Source organism: Oncorhynchus mykiss, chromosome 18 (assembly GCF_057628025.1).
Source record: "Oncorhynchus mykiss isolate SJ-2025 chromosome 18, ASM5762802v1, whole genome shotgun sequence".
Classification (NCBI taxonomy): domain Eukaryota; kingdom Metazoa; phylum Chordata; class Actinopteri; order Salmoniformes; family Salmonidae; genus Oncorhynchus; species Oncorhynchus mykiss.
Window position 1 is genome coordinate 23,944,354 of NC_143039.1, and position 14,449 is coordinate 23,958,802.

At 42.5% G+C, this 14,449-nt stretch overlaps 1 protein-coding gene across 1 annotated transcript; it reads left to right on the plus strand.

The window, feature by feature from the left end:
* The first annotated feature begins 7 nt into the window (after window positions 1-7).
* Window positions 8-14,433, plus strand: LOC110495670 (UDP-D-glucose 4,6-dehydratase). Its single transcript, XM_021571026.3, is given in 12 exon segments — window positions 8-470; window positions 591-657; window positions 1,313-1,381; window positions 12,245-12,335; window positions 12,465-12,607; window positions 12,799-12,897; window positions 12,995-13,054; window positions 13,316-13,359; window positions 13,476-13,641; window positions 13,724-13,779; window positions 13,931-14,028; window positions 14,131-14,433. Coding segments are annotated over 12 exon segments (1,032 nt in total). The 5' UTR covers window positions 8-423; the 3' UTR covers window positions 14,223-14,433.
* Window positions 14,434-14,449: the final 16 nt, after the last annotated feature.

Consider the following 14,449-nt stretch of genomic DNA (forward strand, 5'->3'; position numbering starts at 1 on the left):
GGGCACCAAAACGGACCAACTCAACGCAGGCCTCTGTTACGTGTCAACATTGCCATAAAGCGACAAATAACTGTCGCAAAAGTTGCACATTACATTTAGCTGGTGTGGTTTGTACAGTATCAGCTGCTTCTGACATGAACTAGTGACAACACAAACATCTGAGTAATGTTATCTAACTGTTCGTTAACGTGTTGTCGATGTGCTTCGCTTTAGAATGGCCTCAATCACTTAAAATCAGTTCCCGCATATAGTTTATGAGATTATCTCTTGTTTGCTCAACTATAAAACACTCCAGCACAGGTAAACTAGTTAGCTAGCTAAATTGGGCATAATTTATGTCACTAGGAGAGTGCCTTTGGGCTTCAATGAAAACTGAAGATCCAGGAGAAGAGTTGTGAGGAGACATCAACAGGTTGTGCGAGGATGGACTTTGTCAAAACGGTCCTGGTGACTGGAGGGGCAGGTTTCATGTAAGTAACAGTTAGAAAATCATCATCATGACGATCAGTAGTTGAATCTACAATGTATGTAAAATATGAGATTTTATTGCATACTATACATTTTTCATCTGTAACTCTTTCCCAATACAGTGGGTCCCATTTTGTCTGCTCCCTAGTCAACAGGCACCCAGATTGGCGTATCATCAACTTTGACAATGTAAGTAGGAGCTAAATGTGCTTTCCTGTAACGACAGATTCAAGCCCTGTTCAAGCTGGGGCCTCTCGTTCCCTTTGCAGCCAAGATGCAACATAGACATTTGACACTGGTCACTTTAATAATGTTTATATACTGTTTTACCCATTTCATATGTATATACTGTATTCTAGTTAAGGCCATCCTATTCAACTATTGCTGTACATAAACTATTCTATCCTACGTATTCTTCAGATATACTGCATATTCTATCCATATACTGTCCACAGTAGTCCAGCTGTCCATATATATTTATACTCCGGACTCCGACATTGCTTGTCCTAATATTTCTATATTTTTTAATACCATTCTTTTACTTTTTAGACTTGTGTGTATTGTTAGATATTACTGCACTGTTGGAGCTAGGAGCACAAGGATTTCACTACACCCGCAATAACATCTGCTAAATATGTGTATGTGACCAATACAATTTGATTTGATTTGACAGCACATTTCACTGCACATATCCGGTGTATGTGACAACAAAATAAAAAATTTAAATAAAAAAAAACCCAAAGTGAAGCTTATACACGCTAACTACTACATTATGTGACTGCAGAATTCCAATTTGTCATCATTTCCTGGGAGTGACTGTCTAACTTTTCCTGGTCCCATACAGCTGGACTACTGTTCCAATCTCAGGAACCTGGAGTCTGTAGAGGAGAATGAGAACTACACCTTTATCAGGGTGAGAGAACTGCCAAGTCCTGCTGTTACATCACTGTATATGGAGTGCCAGTGTCACGAGACAGGGATGTCCTCTCTCCCCTCCTGTTTGCACTGGCAATTGAACTGCTTGCTGAAATAATTAGACAGGACTCAAATGTAACAGGTATCGGTATTGATAAGCATGAATATGAACTAATTTGCTGACGATCTTCTGATATACCTGACTAATATTTTAATCTCAATGTCCCCCTTGTTCAAAATATTTTTTGGAATACTCAAAAATCTCAGGATATGAAATTAACGTTGAAAAAAATGCAATAATGGCAATTAGAAAAATAATAACTCATGAACTACAGCAATACTTTGTGGACCACAAAAAAATATGAAATACTTAGGATACTTAATAAGTGACAAAAAACAACAAATATATAAAGTTCACTTTATTCCATTACTCAATAACATGAAAGCAGATCTAATTAAATGGAACAATCTCCCCATAAATCTTACAGATAGAATAACCCTCTAAAATGGCATGGCTCCCAAAGTTTTTATATTTTACTGAACAAAAATATGAACGCAACAACTTCAAAGATTTTGCTGAGTTAGAGTTCATGTAAGGAAATCATTCAATTGAAATGAATTCATTAGACCCTAATCTATGGATTTCACATGACTGTGAGTACAGATATGCCTCTGTTGGTCACAGATGCCTTAAAAAAGGTAGGGGTGTGGATCAGAAAACCAGTCAGTATCATGTGTGACCATCATTTGCCTCATGCAGCATGACACAAAGTCTTCACAAAGAGTTGATCAGGCTGTTGATTTTAGCCTGTGGAATGTTGTCCCACTCCTCTTCAATGGCTGTGTGAAGTTGCTGGATATTGGCGACAACTGGAACATGCTGTCGCACACGTCGATCCAGAGTACCCAAACATGCAAACATACTCTGCATACCATGCAGGCCATGGAAGAACTTGGAAATGTTTTGCTTCCTGGAATTTTGTACAGATCCTTGCGACATGGGGCCATGCATTGGACTCCATAGTGGTGCAGTGGTCTAAGGCACTGCATCTCAGTGCAAGAGGCAGTCCCTGGTTCGAATACAGGCTGTATCACATCTGGCCGTGATTGGGAGTCCCATATCTCAGGATATGCACAACCTTGGATCATTGCTATTCTAACTTCCGCGACGCATATAAGGCCCTGCCCCGCTCTCCTTTCGGAAAAGCTAACCACGACTCCATTTTGTTGATCCCGGCGTACAGACAGAAACTAAAACAAGAAGCTCCCGCGCTGAGGTCTGTTCAACGCTGGTCCGACCAATCTGATTCCACACTCCAAGACTGCTTCCATCACGTGGACTGGGATATGTTTCGTATTGCGTCAGACAACAACATTGACGAATACGCTGATTCTGTGAGCGAGTATATTAGAACGTGCGTTGAAGATGTTGTTCCCATAGCAACGATTAAAACATTCCCAAACCAGAAACCGTGGATTAATGGCAGCATTCGCGTGACACTGAAAGCGCGAACCACTGCTTTTAATCAGGGCAAGGTGACCGGAAACATGACCGAATACAAACAGTGTAGCTATTCCCTCCACAAGGCAATCAAACAAGCTAAGCGTCAGTATAGAGACAAAGTAGAATCTCAATTCAACGGCTCAGACACAAGAGGTATGTGGCAGGGTCTACAGTCAATCACGGATTACAAAAAGAAAACCAGCCCCGTCGCGGACCAGGATGTCTTGCTCCCAGGCAGACTAAATAACTTTTTTGCCCGCTTTGAGGACAATACAGTGCCACTGACACGGCCCGCAACCAAAACATGCGGATTCTCCTTCACTGCAGCCGACGTGAGGAAAACATTTAAACGTGTTAACCCTCGCAAGGCTGCAGGCCCAGACGGAATCCCCAGCCGCGCCCTCAGAGCATGCGCAGACCAGCTGGCTGGAGTGTTTACGGACATATTAAATCAATCCCTATCCCAGTCTGTTGTTCCCACATGCTTCAAGAGGGCCACCATTGTTCCTGTTCCCAAGAAAGCTAAGGTAACTGAGCTAAACGACTACCGCCCCGTAACACTCACTTCCGTCATCATGAAGTGCTTTGAGAGACGAGTCAAGGACCATATCACCTCCACCCTACCTGACACCCTAGACCCACTCCAATTTGCTTACCGCCCAAATAGGTCCACAGACGATGCAATCTCAACCACACTGCACACTGCCCTAACCCATCTGGACAAGAGGAATACCTATGTGAGAATGCTGTTCATCGACTATAGCTCAGCATTTAACACCATAGTGCCCTCCAAGCTCGTCATCAAGCTCGAGACCCTGGGTCTCGACCCCGCCCTGTGCAACTGGGTACTGGACTTCCTGACGGGCCGCCCCCAGGTGGTGAGGGTAGGCAACAACATCTCCACCCCGCTGATCCTCAACACTGGGGCCCCACAAGGGTGCGTTCTGAGCCCTCTCCTGTACTCCCTGTTCACCCAAGACTGCGTGGCCATTCACGCCTCCAACTCAATCATCAAGTTTGCGGACGACACAACAGTGGTAGGCTTGATTACCAACAACGACGAGACGGCCTACAGGGAGGAGGTGAGGGCCCTCGGAGTGTGGTGTCAGGAAAATAACCTCACACTCAACGTCAACAAAACTAAGGAGATGATTGTGGACTTCAGGAAACAGCAGAGGGAACACCCCCCTATCCACATCGATGGAACAGTAGTGGAGAGGGTAGTAAGTTTTAAGTTCCTCTGCGTACACATCACAGACAAACTGAATTGGTCCACCCACACAGACAGCATCGTGAAGAAGGCGCAGCAGCGCCTCTTCAACCTCAGGAGGCTGAAGAAATTTGGCTTGTCACCAAAAGCACTCACAAACTTCTACAGATGCACAATCGAGAGCATCCTGTCGGGCTGTATCACCGCCTGGTACGGCAACTGCTCCGCCCACAACCGTAAGGCTCTCCAGAGGGTAGTGAGGTCTGCACAACGCATCACCGGGGTCAAACTACCTGCCCTCCAGGACACCTACACCACCCGATGTCACAGGAAGGCCATAAAGATCATCAAGGACAACAACCACTGCCTGTTCACCCCCTATCATCCAGAAGGCGAGGCCAGTACAAGTACAAGTACAAGTGCATCAAAGCAGGGACCGAGAGACTGAAAAACAGCTTCTATCTCAAGGCCATCAGACTGTTAAACAGCCACCACTAACATTGAGTGGCTGCTGTCAACACACTGACTCAACTCCAGCCACTTTAATAATGGGAAATTATGTAAAATATATCACTAGCCACTTTAAACAATGCTACCTAATATAATGTTTACATACCCTACATTATTCATCTCATATGTATACGTATATACTGTACTCTATATCATCTACTGCATCTTTATGTAATACATGTATCACTAGCCACTAACTATGCCACTTTGTTTACATACTCATCTCATATGTATATACTGTACTCAATACCATCTACTGTATCTTGCCTATGCCGCTCTGTACCATCACTCATTCATATATCTTTATGTACATATTCTTTATCCCCTTACACTTGTGTGTATAAGGTAGTAGTTTTGGAATTGTTAGCTAGATTACTTGTTGGTTATTACTGCATTGTCGGAACTAGAAGCACAAGCATTTCGCTACACTCGCATTAACATCTGCTAACCATGTGTATGTGACAAATAAAAATTTGATTTGATTGATTTGACAATATTCCCAGCGTCGTCCGGGTTTGGCCGGGGTAGGCCGTTAATTGTAAATAAGAATTTGTTCCTGACTGACTTGCCTAGTTAAATAAAGGTACAAATAAAATCAAAATGATCCTACTGAAATATGAGGTGATGGCGGCGGATGAATGGCACGACAATGGGCCTCAAGATCTTGTCATGGTGTCTCTGTGCATTAAAATTGCCATTAATAAAATGCTATTTTGTTTGTAGTTTATGCCTGCCCATGCCATAATCCCACCGCCACCCATGGGGCACTCTGTTCACAATGTTGACATCAGCAAACCACTCACCCACACGACTCCATACATGTGGTCTGCAGTTGAGGCCAGTTGGACGTATTGACAAATTCTCTAAAATAACATTAGAGGCGACTTAGCATAGAGAAATGAACATTCAATAATCTGGCAACAGCTCTGGTGGACAGTCCTGCAGTCAGCCTGCCAATTGCATGCTCCCTCAACATCTGTGGCATTGTGTTGTGTGACAAAACTGCACAATTTAGAGTGGCTTTTAATTGTCTCCAGCACAAGGTGCACCTGTGTAATAACCATGCTGTTTAATCAGCTTCTTAAAATGTCACACATGTCAGGTGGATTATCTTGGCAAAGGAGAAATGCTCTCTAACAGGGATGTAAACAAATGTGTGCACAACATTCAAGAGAAAAAAGCTTTTTGTGGGTATGGAAAATTTCTCTGATCTTTTATTTCAGCTCATGAAGCATGGGACCAACACTTTACATACATACATTTTTTTGTTCTGTGCATTTCCAGTTATATACCAATTACCCCAATGAAGACATTATTTACAAATGTATACTCGGCCATAACAGACTTCATGTGGGAAAATACCACTGAATAAAAAGGATAGTTTATAACATCTTCCTAAGTCTGAGGGTGTTTTATAACTTTCCAGATTTGGAATGGTATCAACTCGCCACCCAAGGCTTTTACTTGCAACATGTTGTTAAATACACTAAAGAGGAACAATGGGTACATATTGTCATGCTCATCCCCAGAATCTTTTTACTTGTCTGTTTTAAAAGCATGCCCCATTCAAGAAATTTAGAACCAGGAACGGATACAGTGGGGAAAAAAAGTATTTAGTCAGCCACCAATTGTGCAAGTTCTCCCACTTAAAAATATGAGAGAGACCTGCAATTTTCATCATAGGTACACTTAAAAATCCAGAAAATCACATTGTAGGATTTTTAATGAATTTATTTGCAAATTATGGTGGAAAATAAGTATTTGGTCACCTACAAACAAGCAAGATTTCTGGCTCTCACAGACCTGTAACTTCTTCTTTAATAGGCTCCTCTGTCCTCCACTCGTTACCTGTATTAATGGCACCTGTTTGAACTTGTTATCAGTATAAAAGACACCTGTCCACAACCTCAAACAGTCAGTCACACTCCAAACTCCACTATGGCCAAGACCAAAGAGCTGTCAAAGGACACCAGAAACAAAATTGTAGACCTGCACCAGGCTGGGAAGACTGAATCTGCAATAGGTAAGCAGCTTGGTTTGAAGAAATCAACTGTGGGAGCAATTATTAGGAAATGGAAGACATACAAGACCACTGATAATCTCCCTCGATCTGGGGCTCCACGCAAGATCTCACCCCGTGGGGTCAAAATGATCGCAAGAACGGTGAGCAAAAATCACAGAACCACACGGGGGGACCTAGTGAATGACCTGCAGAGAGCTGGGACCAAAGTAACAAAGCCTACCATCAGTAACACACTACGCCGCCAGGGACTCAAATCCTGCAGTGCCAGACGTGTCCCCCTGCTTAAGCCAGTACATGTCCAGGCCCGTCTGAAGTTTGCTAGAGAGCATTTGGATGATCCAGAAGAAGATTGGGAGAATGTCATATGGTCAGATGAAACCAAAATATAACTTTTGGGTAAAAACTCAACTCGTCGTGTTTGGAGGACAAAGAATGCTGAGTTGCATCCAAAGAACACCATACCTACTGTGAAGCATGGGGGTGGAAACATCATGCTTTGGGGCTGTTTTTCTGCAAAGGGACCAGGACGACTGATCCGTGTAAAGGAAAGAATGAATGGGGCCATGTACCATGTATCGATTTTGAGTGAAAACCTCTTTCCATCAGCAAGGGCATTGAAGATGAAACGTGGCTGGGTCTTTCAGCATGACAATGATCCCAAACCCACCACCCGGGCAACGAAGGAGGGGCTTCGTAAGAAGCATTTCAAGGTCCTGGAGTGGCCTAGCCAGTCTCCAGATCTCAACCCCATAGAAAATCTTTGGAGGGAGTTGAAAGTCCGTGTTGCCCAGGATTTTTTTTCTTCTCATTTTGTCTGTCATAGTTGAAGTGTAAAATTACAGGCCTCTCTCATCTTTTTAAGTGGGAGAACTTGCACAATTGGTGGCTGACTAAATACTTTTTTGCCCCACTGTATAGCCCTTGGTTCTCTCCAGACCTGACTGCCCTGAGGATAGGAAACTCTGTCACCACCGATAAATCCACTATAATTGAGAACTTCAATAAGCATTTCTCTACGGCTGGCCATGCTTTCCACCCGGCTACCCCTACCCCGGTCAACAGCCCTGCACCCCCCACAGCAACTCGCCCAAGCCTCCCCCATTTCTCCTTCTCTCAAATCCAGTTAGCTGATGTTCTGAAAGAGCTGCAAAATTTGGACCCCTACAAATCAGCCGGGCTAGACAATCTGGACCCTCTCTTTCTAAAATGATCTGCCAAAATTGTTGCAACCCCTATTACTAGCCTGTTCAACCTCTGTTTCGTGTTGTCTGAGATTCCCCAAGATTGGAAAGCAGCTGTGGTCAACCCCCTTTTCAAAGGGGGGGAAACTCTTGACCCAAACTGCTACAGACCTATATCTATCCTACCCTGCCTTTCTAAGGTATTTTAAAGCCAAGTTAACAAACAGATTACCAACCATTTCGAAGCCTACCGTACCTTCTCCGCTATGCAATCTGGTTTCAGAGCTGGTCATGGGTGTACCTCAGCCATGTTCAAGGTCCTAAATGATATCATAACCGCCATCGATAAAAAACAATACTGTGCAGCCGTTTTCATCAACCTGGCTAAGGCTTTCGACTCTGTCAATCACCACATCCTTATCGGCAGACTCAACAGCCTTGGTTTCTCAAATGATTGCCTCGCCTGGTTCACCAACTACTTCTCCGATAGAGTTCAGTGTGTCAAATCGGAGGGTCTGTTATCCGGGCCTCTGGCAGTCTCTATGGGGGTGCCACAGGGTTCAATTCTTGGGCCGACTCTCTTCTCTGTATACATCAATGATGTCGCTCTTGCTGCTGGTGAGTCTCTGATCCACCTCTACGCAGACGACACCATTCTGTATACTTCTGGGCCTTCTTTGGACACTGTGTTAACTACCCTCCAGACGAGCTTCAATGCCATACAACTCTCCTTCCGTGGCCTCCAACTGCTCTTAAATACAAGTAAAACTAATGCATGCTCTTCAACCGATCGCTGCCCGCACCTGCCCGCCCATCCAGCATCTCTACTCTGGATGGTTCTGATTTAGAATATGTGGACAACTACAAATACCTAGGTGTCTGGTTAGACTGTAAACGCTCCTTCCAGACTCACATCAAACATCTCCAATCCAAAATTAAGTCTAGAATTGGCTTCCTATTTCGCAAAAACAAAGCATCCTTCACTCATGCTGCCAAACACACCCTCGTGAAACTGACCATCCTACCGATCCTTGACTTCGGTGATGTCATTTACAAAATAGTCTCAAACACTCTACTCAACAAATTGGATGCAGTCTATCACAGTGCCATCCGTTTTTGTCATCACAGCCCCATATATTACCCACCACTGCAACCTGTACGCTCTCGTTGGCTGGCCCTCGCTTCATACTCGTCGCCAAACCCACTGGCTCTAGGTCATCTACCAGACCCTGCTAGGTAAAGCCCTGCCTTATCTCAGTTCGCTGGTCACCATAGCAGCACCCACCCGTAGCACGCGCTCCAGCAGGTATATCTCACTGGTCACCCCCAAAGCCAATTCCTCCTTTGGCCGCTTCTCCTTCCAGTTCTCTACTGCCAATGACTGGAACAGACTACAAAAATCCCTGAAACTGGAGACACTTATCTCCCTCACTAGCTTTAAGCGCAGCTCACAGATCACTGCACCTGTACATAGCCCATCTGTAAATAGCCCAAACAACTACCTCATCCCCTACTGTATTTATTTATTTATCTTGCTCCTTTGCACCCCAGTATTTCTACTTTGCACATGAATCTACTGCACATCTACCATTCCAGTGTTTAATTGCTATATTGTATTTACTTCACCACCATGGCCTATATATTGCCTTACCTCCCTTATCTCACCTCATTTGCACACACTGTATATAGACTTGTTTTTCTACTGTATTATTGACGGTATGCTTGTTTACTCCATGTGTTGAGTAAACAAACAACAGACTGTGTTGTTGTATGTGTCGAACTGCTTTGCTTTATCTTGGCCAGGTCGCAGTTGTAAATTAGAACTTGTTCTCAACTTGCCTACCTGGTTAAATAAAGGTGATATATATATATATTATATATATATATATATATATATATATATATATATATATATATATATATATAATATATATATATATATTTAATATCTCAAAATTTTGACCTGAAAGCTTTTGGACATCTGAGCAATATTGAGGGAATCCTATTTGATTCAAGAAAAGATACTCATATGAAAGGTAATATATACAAAAAGCCTATTGAACTAACAATGTCTTAGAAAAAAATATATATAAACTATTGGAACCAAGACTTAAAAATAACTGATATTGGCACAAGATGGAGTGTTGGAACATAACAAACAAAATTACAGTTATTGACAATATACGCTTAATCCAGTATAAACTAATGTATACAATACAAGAGACGAAATTCACAAATTCTACAGCACAACGGCAGAGTAATGTCTTAAGTGTAGAACTAACAATGACTCAATAATTCATGAATTCTAGGAGTGCTATGGTTCAAAAGTTATGGGTGGAGTTGGAAAGATAGTTGTCAGAAGTTGTACAATGTAAGTTTACTTTTAATCCGTCTTTCTGCATATTTCAAGACATGGCATATAGGGGTGCGGTCAGATACCGAATGGGTTGGACAATTATATTGAATAAACTATTACTTAAATACTGCCAGTATAATGATACTCCAACGTTAAGAGAATGGAAGAATCAAATACTTTATTATTTAAATATTGAAAAAATCTGTCTAGGACAGAAACAAAAGAACACAATTTGAAGTCATATGGGGCAAAGTCTTAAAAGCGATACAAGCAACATATTGTGTGGTTACGGTGGGAACATTTGGGTCTGAGTATGGTGTGATTAATGTTTGGGGAATGTTAAGTTGTTTATTGTTTTTTGTCCATTGTTTATGTTTATTGTAAAAAAATATATTTAAAAATTCATAAAGGCTGTTACCTTGAATACAGTGCCTTGCGAAAGTATTCGGCCCCCTTGAACTTTGCGACCTTTTGCCACATTTCAGGCTTCAAACATAAAGATATAAAACTGTATTTTTTTGTGAAGAATCAACAACAAGTGGGACACAATCATGAAGTGGAACAACATTTATTGGATATTTCAAACTTTAACAAATCAAAAACTGAAAAATTGGGCGTGCAAAATTATTCAGCCACCTTAAGTTAATAATTTGTAAAGCCACCTTTTGCTGCGATTACAGCTGTAAGTCGCTTGGGGTATGTCTCTATCAGTTTTGCACATCGAGAGACTGAAACGTTTTCCCATTCCTCCTTGCAAAACAGCTCGAGCTCAGTGAGGTTGGATGGAGAGCATTTGTGAACAGCAGTTTTCAGTTCTTTCCACAGATTCTCGATTGGATTCAGGTCTGGACTTTGACTTGGCCATTCTAACACCTGGATATGTTTATTTTTGAACCATTCCATTGTAGATTTTGCTTTATGTTTTGGATCATTGTCTTGTTGGAAGACAAATCTCCGTCCCAGTCTCAGGTCTTTTGCAGACTCCATCAGGTTTTCTTCCAGAATGGTCCTGTATTTGGCTCCATCCATCTTCCCATCAATTTTAACCGTCTTCCCTGTCCCTGCTGAAGAAAAGCAGGCCCAAACCATGATGCTGCCACCACCATGTTTGACAGTGGGGATGGTGTGTTCAGCTGTGTTGCTTTTACGCCAAACATAACGTTTTGCATTGTTGCCAAAAAGTTCAATTTTGGTTTCATCTGACCAGAGCACCTTCTTCCACTTGTTTGGTGTGTCTCCCAGGTGGCTTGTGGCAAACTTTAAACAACACTTTTTATGGATATCTTTAAGAAATGGCTTTCTTCTTGCCACTCTTCCATAAAGGCCAGATTTGTGCAATATACGACTGATTGTTGTCCTATGGACAGAGTCTCCCACCTCAGCTGTAGATCTCTGCAGTTCATCCAGAGTGATCATGGGCCTCTTGGCTGCATCTCTGATCAGTCTTCTCCTTGTATGAGCTGAAAGTTTAGAGGGACGGCCAGGTCTTGGTAGATTTGCAGTGGTCTGATACTCCTTCCATTTCAATATTATCGCTTGCACAGTGTTCCTTGGGATGTTTAAAGCTTGGGAAATCTTTTTGTATCCAAATCCGGCTTTAAACTTCTTCACAACAGTATCTCGGACCTGCCTGGTGTGTTCCTTGTTCTTCATGATGCTCTCTGCGCTTTTAACGGACCTCTGAGACTATCACAGTGCAGGTGCATTTATACGGAGACTTGATTACACACAGGTGGATTGTATTTATCATCAATAGTCATTTAGGTCAACATTGGATCATTCAGAGATCCTCACTGAACTTCTGGAGAGAGTTTGCTGCACTGAAAGTAAAGGGGCTGAATAATTTTGCACGCCCAATTTTTCAGTTTTTGATTTGTTAAAAAAGTTTGAAATATCCAATAAATGTTGTTCCACTTCATGATTGTGTCCCACTTGTTGTTGATTCTTCACAAAAAAATACAGTTTTATATCTTTATGTTTGAAGCCTGAAATGTGGCAAAAGGTCGCAAAGTTCAAGGGGGCCGAATACTTTCGCAAGGCACTGTAGGTGTCATGGCTTGTGCCTTTTCTTTAACAGGGGGATATATGCAATCCATGCTTGTTAAAACACATGTTTGCCACAGAAAACATCGATATCATCTTTCACTTTGCAGCTCAAACACATGTTGGTAAGAAATGACATTTTACTATTTAGATTGTGTTGTTACCATGCCAAAACAATCAAAGGCATTGTTGACAACACTCAGTGACCCATAGAGCAAGACATTCATCCATATGTTTCTTTGCCCCTTTTTCAGAGACGTCCTTCGTATGGCCGTCCAGATACCACATGGTGAACGTGGAGGGGACAAGGGTGCTACTGAAAGAAGCTTTTGAGGCCAAGGTGGAGAAGTTTATTTACATTAGTACAGATGAGGTGTATGGAGAGAGTCTGTATAAGGTCAGTCCACTCATATCATTTTCACTGTTATCCTGACATAAATATCATAACTTGTTGTAAGGTGTATGCCACATTTACATTTGAACTCCAAGTTGAGTGCCACTTCTCAACTTATTTTGCCACTTAAGGTTCTTTGTCTGCAGTACTGTCGGTCCCTGGTGTTAAATGCAGTCGCTTTTACCACCATGTAGGAATTAGATGAAACCAGCCCAAGAAGACCCAACAACCCATACTCTGTGTCTAAATCAGCTGCTGAGTGTCTTGTATTGTCCTACAGGGAGAGACACAAGGTAGTAAATACTGTCACCAGACATACCACAGTTATAACCACGTTTTTCTGTGAGGAATGTACACATTTTTGTAGTAATATTTGTTTTTTTCTTTCAGTTTCCTGTTATAATAACAAGGAGCAATAATGTATATGGACCCAGACAGTACTTGGAGAAGGTCAATATAGTATCTATATTCTATATCAGTGGTTCCCAACCTTTTTCGGTTACTGTACCACCAACTGAATTTTACTCTGCCCGGAGTACCTCTGAAGTACCCTCTAATGTGCATTCTACCAGTAACCCTATGGTTTCATGAGTCTTCTCAAGTACCCCTAGTGGTCCTAGCACCCCTGGCTGTGAACCACAGTTCTATATATTTCTGTTGTGTGTCTGGTCTTTTAAGATGTCTCAACAAACTTCTTTTTTTTACCCCCAGGTCATTCCAAAATTCGTGTCCTTCCTTCAGCGGAACAAAAAATGGTAAATACTTCAACTTTAAGAGAGCACTGACATCATCCCAGACTGGGGGCATCTTTTACTTCATATGTTATTGTTTCAAATAAAGCCTACATATCCCATGCTCCTCTCTGCCACAGTACCATCCAAGGGACCAGCCCTCAATCTCGCCACTTCCTGTACGTGGATGATGCCATTGAAGCATTCCACACCATCCTGTAGAGGGGGACAGTGGGAGAAACCTACAACATCGGGACCGACTTCGAAATATCCATCATTCAACTAGCCAGAGAACTTATCAAGATGGTAGGTGAAGTGTGTGCCTGGTCACACTGTAGTCCTCTTTACTGAGCCACTGAAAGACATCTGCTAATAGTGTATGTTACAGGTCAGGCATGTACCTGATGCAGAACTGGACGACTGGCTGGAGTTTGTGCCTGACCGGTGAGTGAAGTAGAAGGGGATCCCACTAAACACTTTTCAGAGCCTTTACTTCCTTTGAGCATGTCTTTGCCATGGAAACCAGTGTGAGAAAGGCAGGCTGTGTGATTGGCTCCTAAGACACTGACATTGTTGAACCTCTCACCCACCCAAGGCCAGTGGTTGACCTGAGGTACCCTGTGAACTGTGAGAAGCTGTGGAGGCTGGGCTGGAAGCCTGCAGTGTCATGGGCAGAGGGCATCAGAAGGACAGGTACATGAACACATTACTCTATGGATTCCTTAGATTGACTTTCATATAGTTTAGCACAAGGGGGGAATCTCTAAAGTATCCTCTCCTTCATTTGTTTTTCAGTCAAATGGTACCAAGAGAATCCAGACTTCTGGCCAGATGTCAAACCAGAAGACCAACCAATTACCTTTGAGCCCAATACCAGAGACCAATAAGCACATAGATTGTGTTCCTGGAGAGCAACAGGGTGTGCTGGATTTTGTTCCAGACCTGGTTCAATTAATCAGTCTTAATTAGGGTTGTTGACCTCCACTAGTCAGCTCAATCACTGTGGGTGTGCAAGGGAACACTTATTTTTGTAAATGTTTTACTAATGAAGGTCGAATGTAATATTCATCATAGTCAATAAATAACTTTATAACGCAGGCTTGAATGTTGAATA